At 52.4% G+C, this 17,363-nt stretch overlaps 1 protein-coding gene across 1 annotated transcript; it reads left to right on the top strand.

Annotated features, from left to right (window-relative positions):
• Positions 1 to 1,141: 1,141 nt before the first annotated feature.
• Positions 1,142 to 17,087, top strand: ENDOV (endonuclease V). The gene is made up of 10 exons (XM_075562326.1): positions 1,142 to 1,233; positions 1,888 to 2,059; positions 7,763 to 7,897; positions 7,992 to 8,031; positions 8,320 to 8,432; positions 9,438 to 9,506; positions 9,949 to 10,077; positions 12,028 to 12,101; positions 12,731 to 12,976; positions 15,039 to 17,087. The coding sequence occupies exons 1-10, from the start codon at positions 1,178 to 1,180 to the stop codon at positions 15,106 to 15,108; spliced, it is 1,104 nt and encodes a 367-aa protein (XP_075418441.1). The 5' UTR covers positions 1,142 to 1,177; the 3' UTR covers positions 15,109 to 17,087.
• Positions 17,088 to 17,363: the final 276 nt, after the last annotated feature.

Here is a 17,363-nt window from a genome sequence, read left to right on the forward strand (position 1 = left end):
CCATGAGCAAATGCATTCCTGTTCCTTAAAGACACCCACTGATGGTGCTGCTGTTAGAGCAGCACTGGCACCCTGAGACCTAGCTCAACCAGTGGTCCAGTCACTGCCCTTTGGCCTCACTGCTCCCTCTCAGTACCTCTTTCCGACCTCACGCTGCACAAGTGCCTTAGCCTGAAATGCTCTCTCCTCTTCCTCAGTGTCCTCTGAGTCTGCATTCTCCAACAGGACTTCCCAAGCACCAGTTTAAAGCAGGTGCCTGGGCTTTTCTCCGCACCTCTTGTCACAACTTGCAGTGGCATAAGCACGTGTCTTGCTGTGCCTGACCAGGCATCCACCCCCGTGAGGAAAGTGAAACTCGAGCATCGAGCACAATACCTGGTTAAAAGGGCACTAATTCCTGAAGCTCAACGGAAGCGCCCCCCTCCCCCCGGGGGATTAGTGTGGTGGGTGAAGACTTCTGCCCACGAGATCCGGGCCAACACTTGCCCAGCCAGTCACACCGCCAGGAGAAAGTCACAGGTCCTGCACTGACGCTTTTCAACACCCAGAGGTTGACTCTGACCTGACTCAAAACATATTACCTCACCCCCATCCCTGTCCCGGCCCCCACCTCACCCTCACCTCACCCTCATCCCCGCCCCCACCTCACCCTCACTTCACCTCCACCCACCAGCCAAAACAGCGAGTGTCCATTCAGGGCCGGAGGTGCTCGATGCTGTGACGGCACGGAACCCCGTCAGGTCACAGGGAGTGGACAGCGCCACCGGGACAAGTCCTCGTGCTCACGCGACCGCTTTGGTGTCTCACCTGCGCACAGGCGGGCAGGAGCAGCGGACTCTGGGCCTCGCCAACGCCACCTCTGAGGAGCGTCCCTCGACGTCGGTCAGTCGCCGTGCGTGGGACGGCCGGGTTTCCAGGGGGCTGAGAGGACGAGGCCGACCACGCGAGGAGCACCGGCCCGCGCAAACTGCAGCGGACGAGCGCGTGTGGGTCGCGCAGAACGACCGGCCCCCACCGGAGACGAACGTCGGGGCCCGAGGTCGGCCTGGCCGGGAGCGACACCTGGCGGCCACAGCTGCCTCAGCCGCCGGACAGCGTAGCGAGGCCGCGCGAGACACGGCGCCTGCGCAAGACGGCGCCGGAAGTGACGTCCCGGAAAGAGTACCCAGGCTGAACTATGGCTGATCTGGGCGCCGGGGCTCCGCCTGAGGAGACCTTGTCTCTCTGGAAGCGGTAATAAGGATGGAAGACGGATCTGGCTGGAGAGGGAAGTTAGGCGGCTCTCCTAGGATCCTCCGATCTCGGAGCCTCGCGGCTTCGGACTCGGAGAGACCGGTTTACGAGCCGCCGGGGCCGGGCCCATCGCCCGACTGAGGGCTAGGCTGCCTTTTGGGAGTTGGTGTATTCTGGGTCGGGCGCTCCCCAGGGTTCGTCTCCTTACCAGGCCGAATCCAAACCAAACTGATTTCGACTGCTAGCAGCCCCCAAGGACAGAATGGGAAAACCGGGTACAGTCCCCAGCACAGAGCCCGAGCGCTCCCCAGGTCGTGCCTTGCACTTGGGCCAGTTTCCAGGGGCGGGCTACGGGCTTTCGGGAGTTGTAGTCCTCCTAGTGGGGATCCTCTCCCTGCTGTCCACCTGTTCCAATTCCCAGGATCCTCCTGGTCTCCGAAATCACCTGTTGCTCTCACGTCCTGTGCGGGACCAGGGCCACTCAAGCCTGACTGGGTCCCCAGGAGAGATCCCCAGCGGTCACCCAAGGCCCACATACCCGGGACTGGTTTTCTCTGGACGTACGGCAGAAAAGAGGCACCCCTGATGGGGTGGAGGGCCTGGAATGGGGGATTCAGGGCGAAGCCTGACGAGTGTCTCCTCCAACCCTGTTAGGGAGCAAGCCCGGCTAAAGACCCACGTTATAGACCGGGACACGGAGGCGTGGCAGCGGAACCCAGACTTCTCTGGTCTTCAGAGGGTCGGGGGCGTGGACGTGTCCTTTGTGAAAGGGGACAGTGTCAACGCCTGTGCCTCCCTGGTGGTGCTCAGCTACCCCGAGCTCAAGGTAATATTGGAGGAAGGCCTCGGAGAACAACTCCCCCCACCCCCGTTTTAAACCTGTAGGTCTAAAAGGACCCCACCCTGAGTTCCTCCATCGTTTTATACAGCATTTTGGAGGATAAGGGCGCGGACTTAGGAGCCAGACTCCTGAGCTTCTATCCCAGCTCGCCGCCTTCCTACTGAAGGCCGTCTGGCCTTCTACCTCCCCTTTTATAACTCAAGGATGACAACATTATAGCTATCCCTAGGGCCGTGGGGGTGGGGGGGGGGGGGAATGAGGTGGTCCAGTCATTACCAGAATACCAATACCTAGTAAGCCCTCAGTAATGAAAGGGTGCTTCTTGTTGTTCAGCGCCATTGCATCAATTCCAACTCATGCAACCCTGTGTACAAAACATTGCCCCAGCCCTGCGTCATCCTCACGATGCTTTGAGCCCCTGCTCTCAGCCACTGTGTCAATGCATCTCCATGAGGTAATTCTGCTTTACCAACTACTGTTTATCTCATGACTGCTTCCTATCTCCAAAACCCAGGGCATGTAGTCCCTTCTCAGTAGCTTCCCCAGTTACTGTCATAGATCCCTTTCTAGGCATGTGCAATTGTGTCACTTTTCAGTTGTATTAAAGTTTATATTTCCGCTTTTCACATGGACACCAGGTTATATCTTAACCCTTTCATAACCCCAGCACAGCAAAGTGCCTGTTATCCAGGGTTCTGCCAGCATTTATTGTCCTGTGTTGAGGGTCTTAGATGGGAAAGGATCATAGAAGAGTCTCATCCGTAAGGTTCCCAAACTATTTACTTATTTGGTGTACAGCCCCTTTTTCAGGAGAAAAACAAAAATATAAACTCAGTGCCCAACCCCCAACTGAAAACTTCTGCACTGTAAACCATAATACAGGATAAAGTATAGATATCTGGTTTTACACCCCTCGGGGAGTTGAAAATGCTTTACAAAACACTGGTCTAGTACATGGAGCTGGTGAATCAGAATCACCTAAAAGTGTATTTTAGAATGCAGATTCTAGAAGCAAGTGCAATTAAGATGCGTTGATAATTACTGGCCATTCAAATTTTAATGTTGGAAAGAAAGAAAAAGGATCAGTATTTAGAAACTATGACCCAAGTATAGAAACTATGCTGATGATTGCAACTACTTCTTCATTATAAAGACCAAAACAACATAGATGGTAACAATACACGTGGATCTTGCCAAATAGAATCCTCAGGAATCAAATTAACTATCTCTGTCGAAAGAGGTGATGGAGAAACTCAATTATCATCAGCCAAACAAGGCCAGTGTCAACTTTGGACAAGTCCATCAATTGCTCATATGCAAGTTCAGTTAGAAGCTGAATTTAAAAAACAGTCAGTCCACAAGAGCCATTATAAGCTTGAGTATAGCCCACCCACATTCAGAGAGCATCTGAGGACTGGATTTGCGGCACTGAGCACTACTAAATGAACGAAAGGAGTTGTGGTGTGATATAAAGAATGCCAGCTATGGAGAAAGAGAAAGATCATTACAGAGACAGGAAATAGAGCAGAGATCAAAATGGATGCCAGAAGAAACACCGAAACCGTCTCTTGAACATGGAGTAGCTGAAGCAATGCAAGAGACATAAAGTAAAATTAAGCTGAGCAGAAAATTCCAAAAGGCAACTCAGGAAGACAAAGTAGAGCCTTATAATGAACTGTCCAAAGACGTGGGGTTGAAAAGTCAAAAAGGAAGAACCTTGTCAGCATTTCTCATTCTGAAAGAATTGAAGAGATTCAAGGCTCATGTTGTAATATTGATAATGAAGGAAGCATCAAAAGAAGATGAAAGGGATATACAGAGTCACTATGCCAACGAGAATCGGTCAACTTTCAACCATTTCAAGAGGTAGCTTATGAGCAAGAACCAGTGGTGCTGAAGGAAGACATCCATGACACTGGCAGAAAACAAGGCTCTAGGACGTGAATCAAGGAATACAAACTGGAATGCTTCAACACTGGAATACAAATGGAAATGTTTCAACAGATTTATTCAATGCTGGCAGTGTTTATACCAAGAAATTTGGAAAATGTCTATCTGGCCAACCAACTGTAATAGGTCTATGTCAGTTCCCATTCCAAAGAAAGGTGACCTATCATAAAATTTAAATTAACCAAGAATATCAATATCACATTCAACAAGTAGTTTGCAGTAGTGTACCCACAAGGAACTGCCAGATAGTCCAGTTGGATTCAGAAGATGACATGGAAGAAGGGATATTGTTGTTGAATCTTGACCGAAAGCAGAGAATCCAGAAAAATGTTTATATCCTCAAGTATAAGCCAACCCGAACATCAGCCGAAACACCTAATTTTACCACAAAAACTGCATTAAAAATGTGCTGAAAGTTTGGCTTATACACATGTATATATGGTACTTGTTTTTTATTAACTATACAAAGGTATTTGACTATGTGGATCATAACAAACTATTGACAGCATGGTGGAAAATGGCAATTCTAGAACAATTATGCTCGTGCAGAACCTGTATATACACCCAGAGGCAGTTAGGGGAACAGAACAAGGGAATACTGAATGGGTTACATTCAGGAAAGGTGTATGTCAGGGCCTTTCAGCATACTTACCGAGTCTGTCGGCTGAGCAAATAATCCAAGAAAGGACTACTTGAAGAAAGAAAGTGGCATCAGAATTGGAGGAAAGCTCGTTGGTAGCCTGCAATGTGCAGATGGCAGGACCTCGCTGACTGGCAGTGCAGAGGCCCGGAAGCACTTCCGCTGGCAAAGACAACAGCCTTCATTATGGATTACACCTCAACGTAAACAAAACAAAAGTAGACCAATAAACTACATCATGATAAATGAGGAAAAGACTAACATTGTCTTGTATACAATCCACTTCCTTGGAAGCAGCCAAGACAGCGTATCTGCCTGCCGCAAAATACCTCTTCAAATGTTAAAAGGGCAACATTAAAAAAAGAGGAGGAAACTGCCTTAAACATGCGATGATGCCATTTTAAGGACTAAGGTGCTCTTGACTCAAGCTATGGTATTTTCAATCTCTTATGTAGGTGAAAGCTGAACAAGAAATAAAGAAGACCAAAGTGTGTGCTTGAATGATGTTGGTGAGTAATATTAAATAGGTCATGGACTGGCAGAAGAATAAGCAAATCTGTCTTAGAAGCAGCCAGAATGTAGAAGTGAGGATTATGAGATTTTATAACTTCTATATTTTGACATGTTAATAGGAAGGACGAGTCCCTGGAACATGAGACAGCAGGGGCTTTCCACTCTTGTAAACAGTTGTAATCTCAGAAATGAATAGGGAGAGTTCTACCCTGTCCCATACCATCACTATGAGTTGGCATTGACTCCATGGCAGTCAGTCTCTCCATCCCTGGAAAGAACATCATTCATGGGAAAGTTGAGGTTCAGACAAAAAAAAGGGAGACTTTCGATCAGATGGACTGGCACAGGGGCTCCACAGTGTGCTCCACCATAGAAACCGTGATGACGGCACAGGACTAGGCAGTGTTTTGTTCTGTTCTACACAGGGTCACCATGAGTTGGAATCGACTTGAGGACATCTACGAACAACAGACAAATCCATATGGACAGAAAGTAGATCAGTGGTTGTCTAACAAGGAGTCCAGTGACACCACTGTTACTTGTTGGGCTGCTAACCTCAAGGTCAGCAATGTGAAAACTCCAGCCACTCCAGGGGAGACAGATGAGACTTTCCACTCCCCTAAAGAGTTAGACTCAGAAACCCACAGGGGCAGTTTTACCCTGTCCCATTGGGTTGATAGGAGTCAGAATCAACTCAATGGCAGTGAAGTAGTAGTAGTCGAAGCCAGAGAGGGGGTGAGGTTATGGGTAGGAACTGGTAATGGGCACAAGGTATATTTGGGGGTGATGAAAATGTCCTTAGTTATTGTGATGTAGGTAGACTTTAATGGGATAATTTTATGGCATGTATATTATAGCTCAACAAAGACGTGTAAGGAAAGTAGAAGTTAAGGAACTCTATCCTAAATAACCAAAATGTCCCAAGGATCCGTAAGGCCTGGCTCTGCTTTTTAACATGAGCTGGCTGTGTTGACCAGCCAAGCCGAGGACTAGGAGCCACAGATCTACTTTTCATGTGGCCCAGAAGCTCGCTTTCTGGGTCTCTTGAGAGGCACTGACCATACTGGACACCACAGTGAGTTTCCTCTTTCCCATGGGAGCTCAAATTTTACTTTTTCACTACTCTTACCCAATTCCAAGTTGGCCCTCAGGAAGCCATGTAAGGCAAGCCCTTTCACACAGTAGCCTTCCACTGTTGGAAAATAGCTCTGGGTTCTCCCACTGTTAGTGTTATATCCACCGTAGGATGTTTTTGGTCCATGATGTTGCTAGCTCCAGCCCCATCAGATTGTGAGTTGACTTCCAGGTCAGTTTTCCCAAGTTCGGAGTTGGCTCTTAAAATGTAGGAGGCCAGCACTTTTCTTTAGGGGATGTTTCTTGGATCAGGATGTTAAATATTAGTTCTTTTTCTCCTTCCGAGACTTCAGTCAAACATATGCTAGATTTTGTTTGCCTGTTTCCTATGTTGCTGCGATTATTTTCACCTCTTTCTGCCATTTCCTTTTCTTTCCATTATCTGTCTCATTTCTCTCCTCAATAACTCTTCTCAGCCTTCCCATCTAAACTTTCCCCACTTGGTCTCTTTGTCATTGATCTGTTTCAAAGATGATCTTGTCTTTTTCTTTATTTCCTTTTTTTCCCATCAACTCTTTAAGTGTATTGTCATGCTTCACACTGCACTGTTACTTGAGTTTTTCATTTCTCCTGATAGTTTACAGCCCGTTGACAGGCAAGTGTCTGCTGAGTCATTGATCAGACTATGAAAGGACAGGAGAAGCTGAGGTTGTAAAAGCTGTTGCCCTGAGGTGAGGGGCAAAGGTCTAGACAGCTGCCTGTGGGGACAGGGTCAGTGTCCCTGCTAGAAGACTCATTGGAGCGCCAAATGGCGGCAGGACCTGAGCAGACCCTGAACTGTCAGGGTCCAGTGAATTGTTGTGGCCGCCTTTCTTGGAGTGGGGCCGTGGGATAGCCTCTGGGCCTGCTGCTTCCATTCTAAAAGCCCCTGGCCATGCTCAGAGGTCCTCTACTCTCTCCTGTACCTCTACCCATCTCCCAGCTTGTACAAGACCTCTAGGCTTCCATCTGAAACCTCCCTTGCCACAAAGCCAGAGCCCTGGGGTCTCCTCCCCCATCTCTCCCTCCCCACTCTAGTCTCAGGCTCCTGATTTTCACCCCTGTCCCCCCACCCTTGACAGACACCTCTCTTCCCCTTCAGATTTCCAGCAGAGACCACCCCTGCCCATCAGGTATTTGAGGTCCTTTTCATAAAGCCAGTGTTTCCTTGACAGCTGTAAGAGGACCTGTCCACCACCACCACCCCTGCCCCCCCCCCCACGGAAACAATACCTAATGCCTGCTTTCCCGCTGCACCTTGGGAATCGGCTCTGATTTGCAAGGGGGAGTCCTGAGGACTGCGTGGGGCAGGGAGGGCCTGAGCAGGACCATACTCAGATAAGAAGCAGAGAAAGGAAGGGTGAGGGGGCATAGGACAGGAGGACTAGTGCAGAGGTGTGAAGCAGACGACTGGGTGGGGGGGCGCCCAGGGAGGGGCAGCGTTGTGTGACCTGCTCCTTGTGCCATGACAGGTGGTGTACGAGGAGTGTCGCATGGTGAACCTGAAGGCCCCCTATGTGTCAGGTTTCCTGGCCTTCCGAGAGGTGCCCTTCCTGGCAGAGGCCGTGCAGCGGCTGCAAGAGAAGGATCCCAGCCTAGTGCCCCAGGCCGGTTCCCCAGACTGTGGATACGGTGGGAGAGCTGAGGGGGGGATGGGGGTGGGGGGCAGTGTCCCTGACAGCTCTCTCTGGGTTCTTCCAGGTTCTTCTTGTGGATGGAAATGGGGTGCTCCACCAGCGAGGTAATCCTGCCCCTAAAGAGAGGACCAGGAAGGGAGGGGTGGGAATTGAGAAGGCTGGTCAGGACCCTTGCAGGTCTGGCAGAGGCCCAGAATGGAGGGGGGGGGGGTGAAGGGAGGCCCACAAGAGAGGCAGAGGGTTAAAGGAAGGAGATGGAAGGGACTAGACAATGCACTGAAAGTGGGGTGCAGTGTCTCGGCCAGCTTCAAGGTGCACAGTAGGACTTACCACCTGAGGGAAGCTCAGAGATTCTCAAGTACCTCACTCACCCCTCCCCTCTACCCATACAGGCTTTGGGGTGGCCTGCCACCTGGGCATCCTCACAGACTTGCCCTGCGTCGGGGTGGCCAAGAAGCTTCTGCAGGTGGATGGGCTGGAGAAGAATGACCAGCACAAGGAAAAGGTCAGGGGCATTGGGTGGGGTGCTGGGCCAGTGGCGAGGGAAAGAACCCAGAGAGCGTCACCTCTGGGGCACCCCACAGCCCACCACGCCTGCTAACTCTCCTCTCTGCCCTTGAAGCCCTGGTCTAGAGAAGGAAGTCCAGTTGTCCAAGCACCCTGGGGTGCTCCTGCTCAGAAGTGCTAGAGTGCTAGACCCACCACTGCCCGGAGCAGCCATCACCTCCAGTTCTTGGGGCCCCACCTACATGGACCTGAGGTGTTTGGAAGCCTGTGCCCGGTTCTCCTTGATTTTTTCTCTGGCCACACTGGGACCCCTCCAGGCCATGCTGCTAGCCCCTTCCGCTGATGGCCACCAGCCCCCTTACCCCAGACTGCAGGCTGAGGGCAAGGAGCCGGCTTTCCTCCTGTCTTGGCTCTCCACAGCCTGCTTCAGGCAGTTGTTCAGTAAACGTTTGTCAGTTGAACCCTAACCAACCAAACCATTTGCCATGGAAGCAGCTCCTGGTGCCCCACATGTCTCGGGGTAGGGCTCAATTGCCCACGTCTTTCTCCCAGAGCACTTCAGCCTGTTGGTTGGCCACTGAGTGCCTTCACTGTTGGCCCCGCAGGGCAGGAGCTACGAACAAGCTGAATAGGGTGTGCCCACTCTCCAAGCCTTCAGGACAAGCCTGAGAGGCTGTGACCAGATGTTGGTTGTAGCCCACGGGCCTAGGGTATCATGTGTGGAGTCACTGGGAGCCACCGTCCCCTGCTGCACCTCAGTTTCCTCATCTTCGAAGTAAGAGTGGAGCTGAGGTCAGAGGAGCTCCAGGGTGGGCAGGGCTTGCCGGGGCCTGCCAGTCTCATGAAGACCCCTTTCCTTACCCACTGCCCTCTCCAGCTTTTGAAGCTCAGATTGTCTTACTCACAAATGCACGTGTGCACATGCACACACACACACACACACACACACACCACACCATCCCCAGAAAAAAGCCCTTCTCACGATGTGCTCCTTACTTTCCAGGTTCGATGCCTACGTGCTGCTGGAGCCACATTTCCCCTGGTGGGGGACTCTGGGACCATCCTGGGAATGGTGAGTGGCCCGGGGCTCATGCCCACCAAGACAGGACCCCCCACTGAGGGGCCAGAACTCTGTCTTGGTCCCAAGTCAGTGAAACAACTGATTGGGTGTGAGAACCACACGGAGGTCTGAGGGGGCACTAGCCAGGGGGCTACTGAGGGCTCCTTCATCTGCACATCTGTGTGTGCACACACGCGCTCACACACACGAATGCCAGCACACAACATGGCCTAAGATGGGTGCTCTTCTTCCTCATTGATGTGGGCAATGGGAGGGCACCGAGTCCTGCTGGATGGAGGTGCTGGGAGTCTTCCAGGCTCATGCTTGCCACCCAGGACCTATTGCCAGACCTGCTAGCTGTACACCCTAAGCACAGCAGGAAACCTCAGCCTATGAGTGGGACTGCAGTGCCTTGACCCCAGAGGTCTGACCTCACCCCACCCCCTTTGCCCAGGCCCTGAAGAGCCACGACCACAGCATCAACCCCCTGTACATCTCTGTGGGCCACAAGATAAGCCTGGAGACTGCCGTGCACCTGACCCACGCCTGCTGTAGGTTCCGCATCCCAGAGCCCGTGCGCCAGGTGGGCAGCCAGGCCGTGCGGGTGGGCACTCCTTACGCTCTTCGGAATTCCTGTGTGAGCGTACCCACTGCAGGCATTCATCTGAGCATGCTGTAGCAAGAGGGCTCTGGTTAGCTCCTATGTTCAAAGACTCGGGGCAGGGCCCTCCATCCTCAGCCAGGAACACAAATCATGAAACTCCAGCCCAACATGGGAGCAGGGCTGAGCCAGTGGCTCAGAGCTGTGATGAGGGAGGCAGCCCAACCAAGGGTGTGGGGAGCCCAGAAGAGCAAAGGATCCCAGTACCTCCATGGTCCCAAGGGAGGCCTGCAGGGGAGGAAGCAGAGGTCCCAGGGCCAAAGGCCTGGGACAGGAAGGTATTTTCCAGGGCCCCGGAGGGAAGGGGCAAGAGTGGGGCAGGGAAGTGCATGCTAGAAGAGCCAGAATTTAAGATTGGCCACCAGTGCTTGGAGCAGAACCACCATGTGGGGGCCAGCAATCCTATGCTGACTGGGCTACAAGCCCCGTGCTCTCTGTCTTCCCAGACCAACATCCGCTTGGCCTCTCACCGGCCAGCTCTGAGGTCACCTTGTCCAGGGATGGAAAGGCAAAACTGGAGACATTTCCCTGTGCTTGCCCCTCCATCTCCTGTGGCCTTAATGACAGCCCTGGGCTCTTCCTAGCCTGCAGTCTGGCTGCTGGTATGCAAGCCGGCCGCCAGGGGGCAACAGCAGCCTGCAAACCTTGACCGGCACTGAGGAGGCCTAATTGGTACTGGCATCTCCATCTAGAGGGACCCAGGCCTGGCCAGCCACCCCACCCACCTCCACTACTCTCTGTACCTACCCTGGGCTGTGCCCAGCTCTCACCTATGCTGTCCTACTTGGCAGCTGGTGACGTGTCCTCACTTCCCTGAGACCTAAGCTTCCAGCCCAGCCCAAGAATCCCCCAAAGCTCTTGTCTTTGCACCATGTGCCCTCTTATAGATGTGCTGGGCACAGCAGGCCAGCCACTTCCTACTCTGCCCAGCACAGCAGACAGGAAGTTCCCTGTAGACCCCCTGAGCACCTGAAAGGAGTGAGGACCCCATATCCCGCCTCACAGAAGAGCTGGCCAGATGTCATGCCACCATGAAACCAGTCTGGTGTGGTGCACTCCCCAGACCTGGGGCAGGCTGACAGTTTATGTTCTCAACCCATTTCCCCCTGGACCCATTCCCCTCCCCTCTGTGCAGGCTGCCAGCCTGACTGCTCCCAGGAGAGGGAGAGCCACACCCACACCCTGTGGTGCCCAGAAGCCCCTCCTTCCCAGCCCAGCTCCCCTCTGCCAGGCCAGGTGGCTGCAAGGAATTGGGGGAGCTGTCTCACCTGGCGGGTGGGCACCTAGGCCATCTGCTTCTCCCCCCTCCCCTTCCCAGCTGCATAAGCAGAAGCAACTGGGGATTAGCAGCTGCAGCCTGTTAGCCACTCGCTCCCTACACCCCACCCCTAACCCAGTTGACCTAAGCCTCTGAGCCTAATCGGGAACTCCTGAGGGCAGGCTGGGGGTCAGGAGCCCTGCCCTGGCCTCATTCACTGCCCCATCTTGAGTGCTTAGCCCCTCCCCTAAAGCCCACAGCTCTTTCACTCTGGTCATTACAAGGAACTTTCTGGAAGCACTTTCCTGGGACAAGAGTCATGTTTGGTGCTAGCTAGGGGCCTGAGGAGGCCCTAAGATTAGACTTGAGGAAGGAAGATGAGTCCAATGGCCCCAGAAGGCCAAGCAGGGGGAGGTAGCACAGGCCCTCCCCTCCCCAGAAGGTTGAGCAGGGGGAAGGCTGGGTGGGGGTAGGGGTGGGGGCCTCCCCTGAGTGTTGTGTGTGGAGGCAGCAGCATGTCTGTCGGGTCAGCAGGGTGGCGGGGAGGGCTGGTCAAAGGGAGCTTGAGAGTCCAGGCCCTCACACTTTCCTCACTGCCACCATGGCCCCCACAGGCTGACATCCGCTCCCGAGAGTACATTCGCAGGAACCAAGGGCTCCCAGGGGCCCCCGCCCTGGGGCAGGAGAGGTGAGTGTCTAGGAGGGCTCTGGAGAGACCTTGGGGTGGGGAAGGGAGCTGAGCAGCAGTGTGGACTGTCTAGAAACTCCAGGAGCCTCGGGCTTCAGACCCACCTCCCAGTCACCCCAGGCCCAGTCACCCATGAGGCTCTAGGGCAGGGACAGCATAGGCTGGCCAGGCCCCTGTTTACATGTCATTCACACTGCTCAGGCCTTGGTTTGCTGCTCTCCACAGTGGGCATCACAACTGTCCCACAGGGTCCTCGTGAGGCAGGGCTCCTGCACTGGCTGTTGTGAGCTCACACACACCAGTTACTTAGCCGAGTGACAGACCACCATGGGGTGGGGCCTCATCCCATCTCTCAGATGAGGAAACTGAAGCACAGAGCTTTGGGTGGCTTAGCCCTTCCCCCTGGGCCAAGGCCCAACAGGTGTCATCCCCACATGGTAGCTTGTATCACATGCTCTCTGCCCTCCAGGCCTGCTGCACTCTGACCTTCGCGCCCCGCCCTCTGCCCATCAGTGGTGGCTGCATCCATACGGGGCAGAAGGGCCAGAGGCTGCTCTGAATCCAAGGCTGCCCCTTCACCCCCAGTGTCAGTGAGTCTGAAGCGGCCCTTTTCTGGACTTTCTCACTAGGACCCTGAAGGCACAGTGGCAAGAGGTGTGCCCCCCAGGAGTCTCAACGGAGCCCATGGACAAGGGCAGACCCCGCAAGCTCCTTGGCCCAGGCCCTGAGGCAGACCTGAATGCAGCTGCCACTCAGGCTCCCAGGGACAACGAGGCTGAGGCTGGAGACCAGTTGGAGTTGGGCCTCTTGAAGGCTCAAGCGCCACCTGTGAGTGAACTCGCGGACTGTGGGGAGCTGCAGCCCCTCAGCACCAGGTAGGGGCCCAGCCCACCGGCCGCTGTGGCAGAAGCAGCCCCTCTTGATGGGGTGGCCTTATCTTGGGGACAGATTCCTCAGGGCAGATTGATCATCTGAGAGTTTCCCCTGGGACACTTGTCTATGACCCCTGGGGACCCATGCCAGGGACTGAGGAGTCTACCCTCCAGGCTTTGTGTCCTGGTGGTGGTCCCAATCCAGCCACCAGGCTGTTAACTGCCAGCCCACACTGATAGCAGAGAGCCCATGCAGGAACCTGGTGTGGCTGCTCTATGTCTGCCTGCCTTCTCACTCAAGGCCATGTGATGGTCCCTGACGAAATGGGGCAGGGGCCAAGGTAAGACACAGGGTGCCCAGCCTCCCGCAGGAGTCACCAGCCAGCCCCCTGACCCGCCTGAATGGGCAGAGTTGGAGCCCTGGGGTCACAGTTCCAGAGCCCTTCACCTGGACACTCCCCGGGGACCTTCTGACCCCGTCTCCAAACAAGAGAGCCTTGTGCCAGAGGTCAGGGTGGGCCAGGTGCGAAGGTGGTGCAGGCCAAGACCAAACCAGGTTAGCAGAGGCGAGTCAGTGGAGGAGAAGCAGGGGATGTAGGGGGTGGGACAGACTGGCCTGGGAGGGTCAGGTGAGTTAGGGGGTACTTGTTAGAGGCTGGGGGATAGCAGGGGCTTGAGCTAAAGGGACGCCAGTAATTTGAGTGCAAGGGGATGGAGGCCTCCGTGGGGGCGAGAGGCCAGGGCAGCATGGGAGGCTCTGAGCTGGACCGGACTGCCTGCCAGGGCTTGGGTGCATGACCATGACCCACCCCGCCTGGTGATGGACACCGTGCATGCTCAGTGAGTGGAGAGCCGATGGGAGGTCAGCAGGCCTGCTGGGCCCAGGGCTGAGCCCCCCTAGTGGTCTGTCAGGAGAGGCAGCCTGATGGTCCAGCGTCTTGTCACATGGGTTTATCTGGCTAGGTCCCCCATGCAGACCTGTTTGGGAGCTGGGCTGTCTGTGAAAGCTCCCAAAGCTGGGGCATTGGGAGGAAAGCAAGGCTCTACCTGACCCCACCCCCAACCCCAACTCAGCACACCCAGGGCACTGGTGGGTTTGGGTGGAGAAGCAATACAAGTAGGGACGAGGACCTAGCAGCTATTTGTCATTGCCATGTGTGGGGCCGGGGCTCAAGGAGACCGGGTAAATAGCCTGTGGTCTGTGAGGCCGCACAAGCCACCCAACAAGGAAGAAGCCCTGACTGGGAGGATGTTCTCTCTCCTCTTCAGCCCTTACAAGCCCCTGAACTTTCCTTCCACCCTTCTAGATGGGAGAGCTTCCCAGGTTTGGGGCAGCTTGGGTAAAGTGCCCATTCCCTTGTACCCAGCAGACTCGCCTAAGACTGGTTTACCAAGATTCCGCAAAACCCAAGGGCCCTGCTCCCTCCATAGGAACAGGCGAGGACAGTCTCGGTCCAGAGAGGATTCTGTGTTACTGGGCTCTTGGTGGCCTCCCCTGGCTGAGAACACAACTGTGTGGGGCTGTGTGCTTTTCCTGTAGGGACCAGAGGGACAACCCCATTCCCCACCCCCAGCGAGAGCCCATCAGAGCCGGAAATGACGCTTGAGACTGACCACCTGTATGTGAAGAGTTGCTTCTCTGCTTTGTTTTTTTAGTTGAGGTGAAGTTCACATAACATAAAAATTCTCCATTTCAGCCATTTTAACATTGTTTCCAGTGCACGCACAATGTTGTGCAAATAGAATTGACTAATTCCAGAACATTTCATCGCCCAAAAAGGAAACCCTCATGCTCACTGGCAGCCGTTCCCTGTTCTCCGGCCCCTCCTGTGCTCTCAGTCTCTGGATTTTATGTGACTGGGTCACAGTGGACGACCCCGTGGGCCTTGTTTCTTTCACTCAGCGTCATGTCCCCACAGCATGCCTCACAGAGCTTCACTTCTTTTGACGGCACAGTGATAGCATGCATGATTTGATTGCATAGTGGTTTTCACTTTCCGGTTATTGGGAATCATGTTGCAAGGAACACTGGTCTACAACTTTTTGTGTGAATTTTTGTTTTCAGTTCTCTTGGGAGTGGAATTGCTGGGCCACATGATAAATCATATAATAATCCCAGAAGCTGGACGATATGAAGAAGATGGCATCGGATTGAAGAAGGCTAGATGCTAAGTCAACACTGCTTGCTGAAAGCGAGGAAGACTTGAAGCACTCCCTGGTGAGGATCCAGAATGGATGACACCTCAATAGACAGAAACCCCAACCCCCCACAGCTGAGCCAGCAGTGGAAACATGGCACATGGAAAACATGGACGTTGTCAAGGAGTTCATTTTACTTGGATCCCCAGTCAACACTCATGGAAGAAGCACCCAGGTAATGAAGCAGCATATTGCACTGGGCAAGCCTGCACGAGACCTCCTGTAAGTGTTAAGGAGAAAAGAAGTCACGTTGACGACAGGTGCACCTGACTCCAATCACCGTATTTTTACTCACCTCGTGCATGTGAAAGTTGGACAGTGAATAAAGAAGACCGAAGATGAAGTGACGCATTTGAATTACAGTGTTGATGAAGAATATTGAAAACACTGTGAACCACCAGAAGAACAAGCTTCTTCTGCCTTGGAAGAAGTACTAGAATGTTCCATGGAAGCCAGGGTGGCTAGACTGTCTCACGCACATGTTATCAGGGGAGACCAAGGCCTGGAAAGGGCATCCTGCTTGGTCAAATGGAGGGTCAACAAGAAAGACCCGCTCGCTGGACAAGGTGGACTGACACCGTGGCCGCAGCAGCACACAGTCAGGAAGACGGTGGGGACCTGGCGGTGTTCTGGTCTGTCCCGCAGCTCAATGACACCTAACAGCGACAAGATAATTCTGGGTGCCCTTTTTTTTTGCTTTTGCTTTTGCTTTTTGAGGGACTAACTACTATCTACAGCAGCTGCGTGCTTTTATACTCTCACCAGCACTGCACAAGGGCCTTCTGTGAGGGTTGTGTGGGTTTCGTTTTTTAACTTTCTCTGCAGTGTCCGTTGATACAGAAACCTTTTTCCCCAATTGTCTTAAATTTTCTTTTTGTCCTTTTGTATCATGTTTAGAAACTTGCTTCATGTAAGACTGAGAAAATTTACACCTGTGTTTCCTTCCAGGGTTTTTAGAATTGTGTGAAATTCTGTAGTTGTAGTTCCTAACATTTAGATCACTGCTCCACTTGGAATTAATGTTTGTAAAAGGCTTGAGGTAGAAGTCCAGCCTCGATCGTTTGCATATGAATAGCCAGTTGTCATGGCAACCTTTGTTGAAAACACTATTTGTTCTTCATCAGATGGTCTTGGCACACTTGTCAAAACTCAATTGACCTCCGAAGTATAGGGTTTTTTTTCTGCATTCTCAGTTCAATTCCATTGGCCTATATGTCTGTTCCTATTCCACTTCTTCACTGTGTTGATTACTGAACCTTTGAAATAGGACATGTGAGTCCTACAACCTTATGTTTCAGTTATGCATGCCCCTTACAATTTTAGGATATACAAATTTTAGGATCCGCTTATCCAATTTTGCAAAAATAAAAAGCCCCTGAGATTTTAATATGAATCGCTTTATATTTGCAGATCAGTTTGAGGAGTCATAACATTGAGTCTTCAATCCATGATCACAGGATGTCTCTCCATTTATTTAGATATTTTTATGTTTCTTTCAGCAATGTTTGTGTGCAAATCTTGCAGTCTCTTGGCTAAATTTATTTCTAAATATTCTTTTTTATGCTCTTGTAAATTGGATTTTTTTTTTTACTATTTTTTACTTTGTCTTTTTTGCGTGCTGAGCTTTGCTGAACTCCTTTATTAGCTCTATAGTTTCATGTGTGGATTCTTTGTGGTTTTCTGAATGTAAAATCATGTCTCTGGAAATAGAGGTTTCGCTTCTTTATTTCTGTTATGTGTACATTTTATTTGGTGACATTGTGGGTTACACCTTGGGCTATTAACTGCCAGGTCAGCAGTTCAAGACCAGCCTCTCTGTAGGAAAAAGATGTGGCTTTCTACTCCCATAAAGACTGACAGTCCACAATGGATGAATGTATGGATTGTAGTAAGAGATGTAAGAGCCCCCAATAAAAATAAGAGGAAAAAAAAAAAAGACTGACAGTCTTGGAAACCCACAGCAGGGGCGGGGGGTGGGGGGCAGTTTTACTCTATCCTATTGGGTCACTGTGAGTCGGAAACAACTCACAACAGTGAGAACTGCCCTGTCTAGAAACTCACAATGTTGTTGCTCCTGATCATTGGGGTGGGGGGTAGGGGCCGCTCTTGGCCTTTGAGCACTGGTTATGATGGATGTTCGCTGTGAGTTGTTCAAAGAAGCCCTTTATCAAGGCAAAGATGTTCCCTCTGT

This window comes from Tenrec ecaudatus, chromosome 10 (genome assembly GCF_050624435.1).
Source record: "Tenrec ecaudatus isolate mTenEca1 chromosome 10, mTenEca1.hap1, whole genome shotgun sequence".
NCBI lineage: Eukaryota > Metazoa > Chordata > Mammalia > Afrosoricida > Tenrecidae > Tenrec > Tenrec ecaudatus.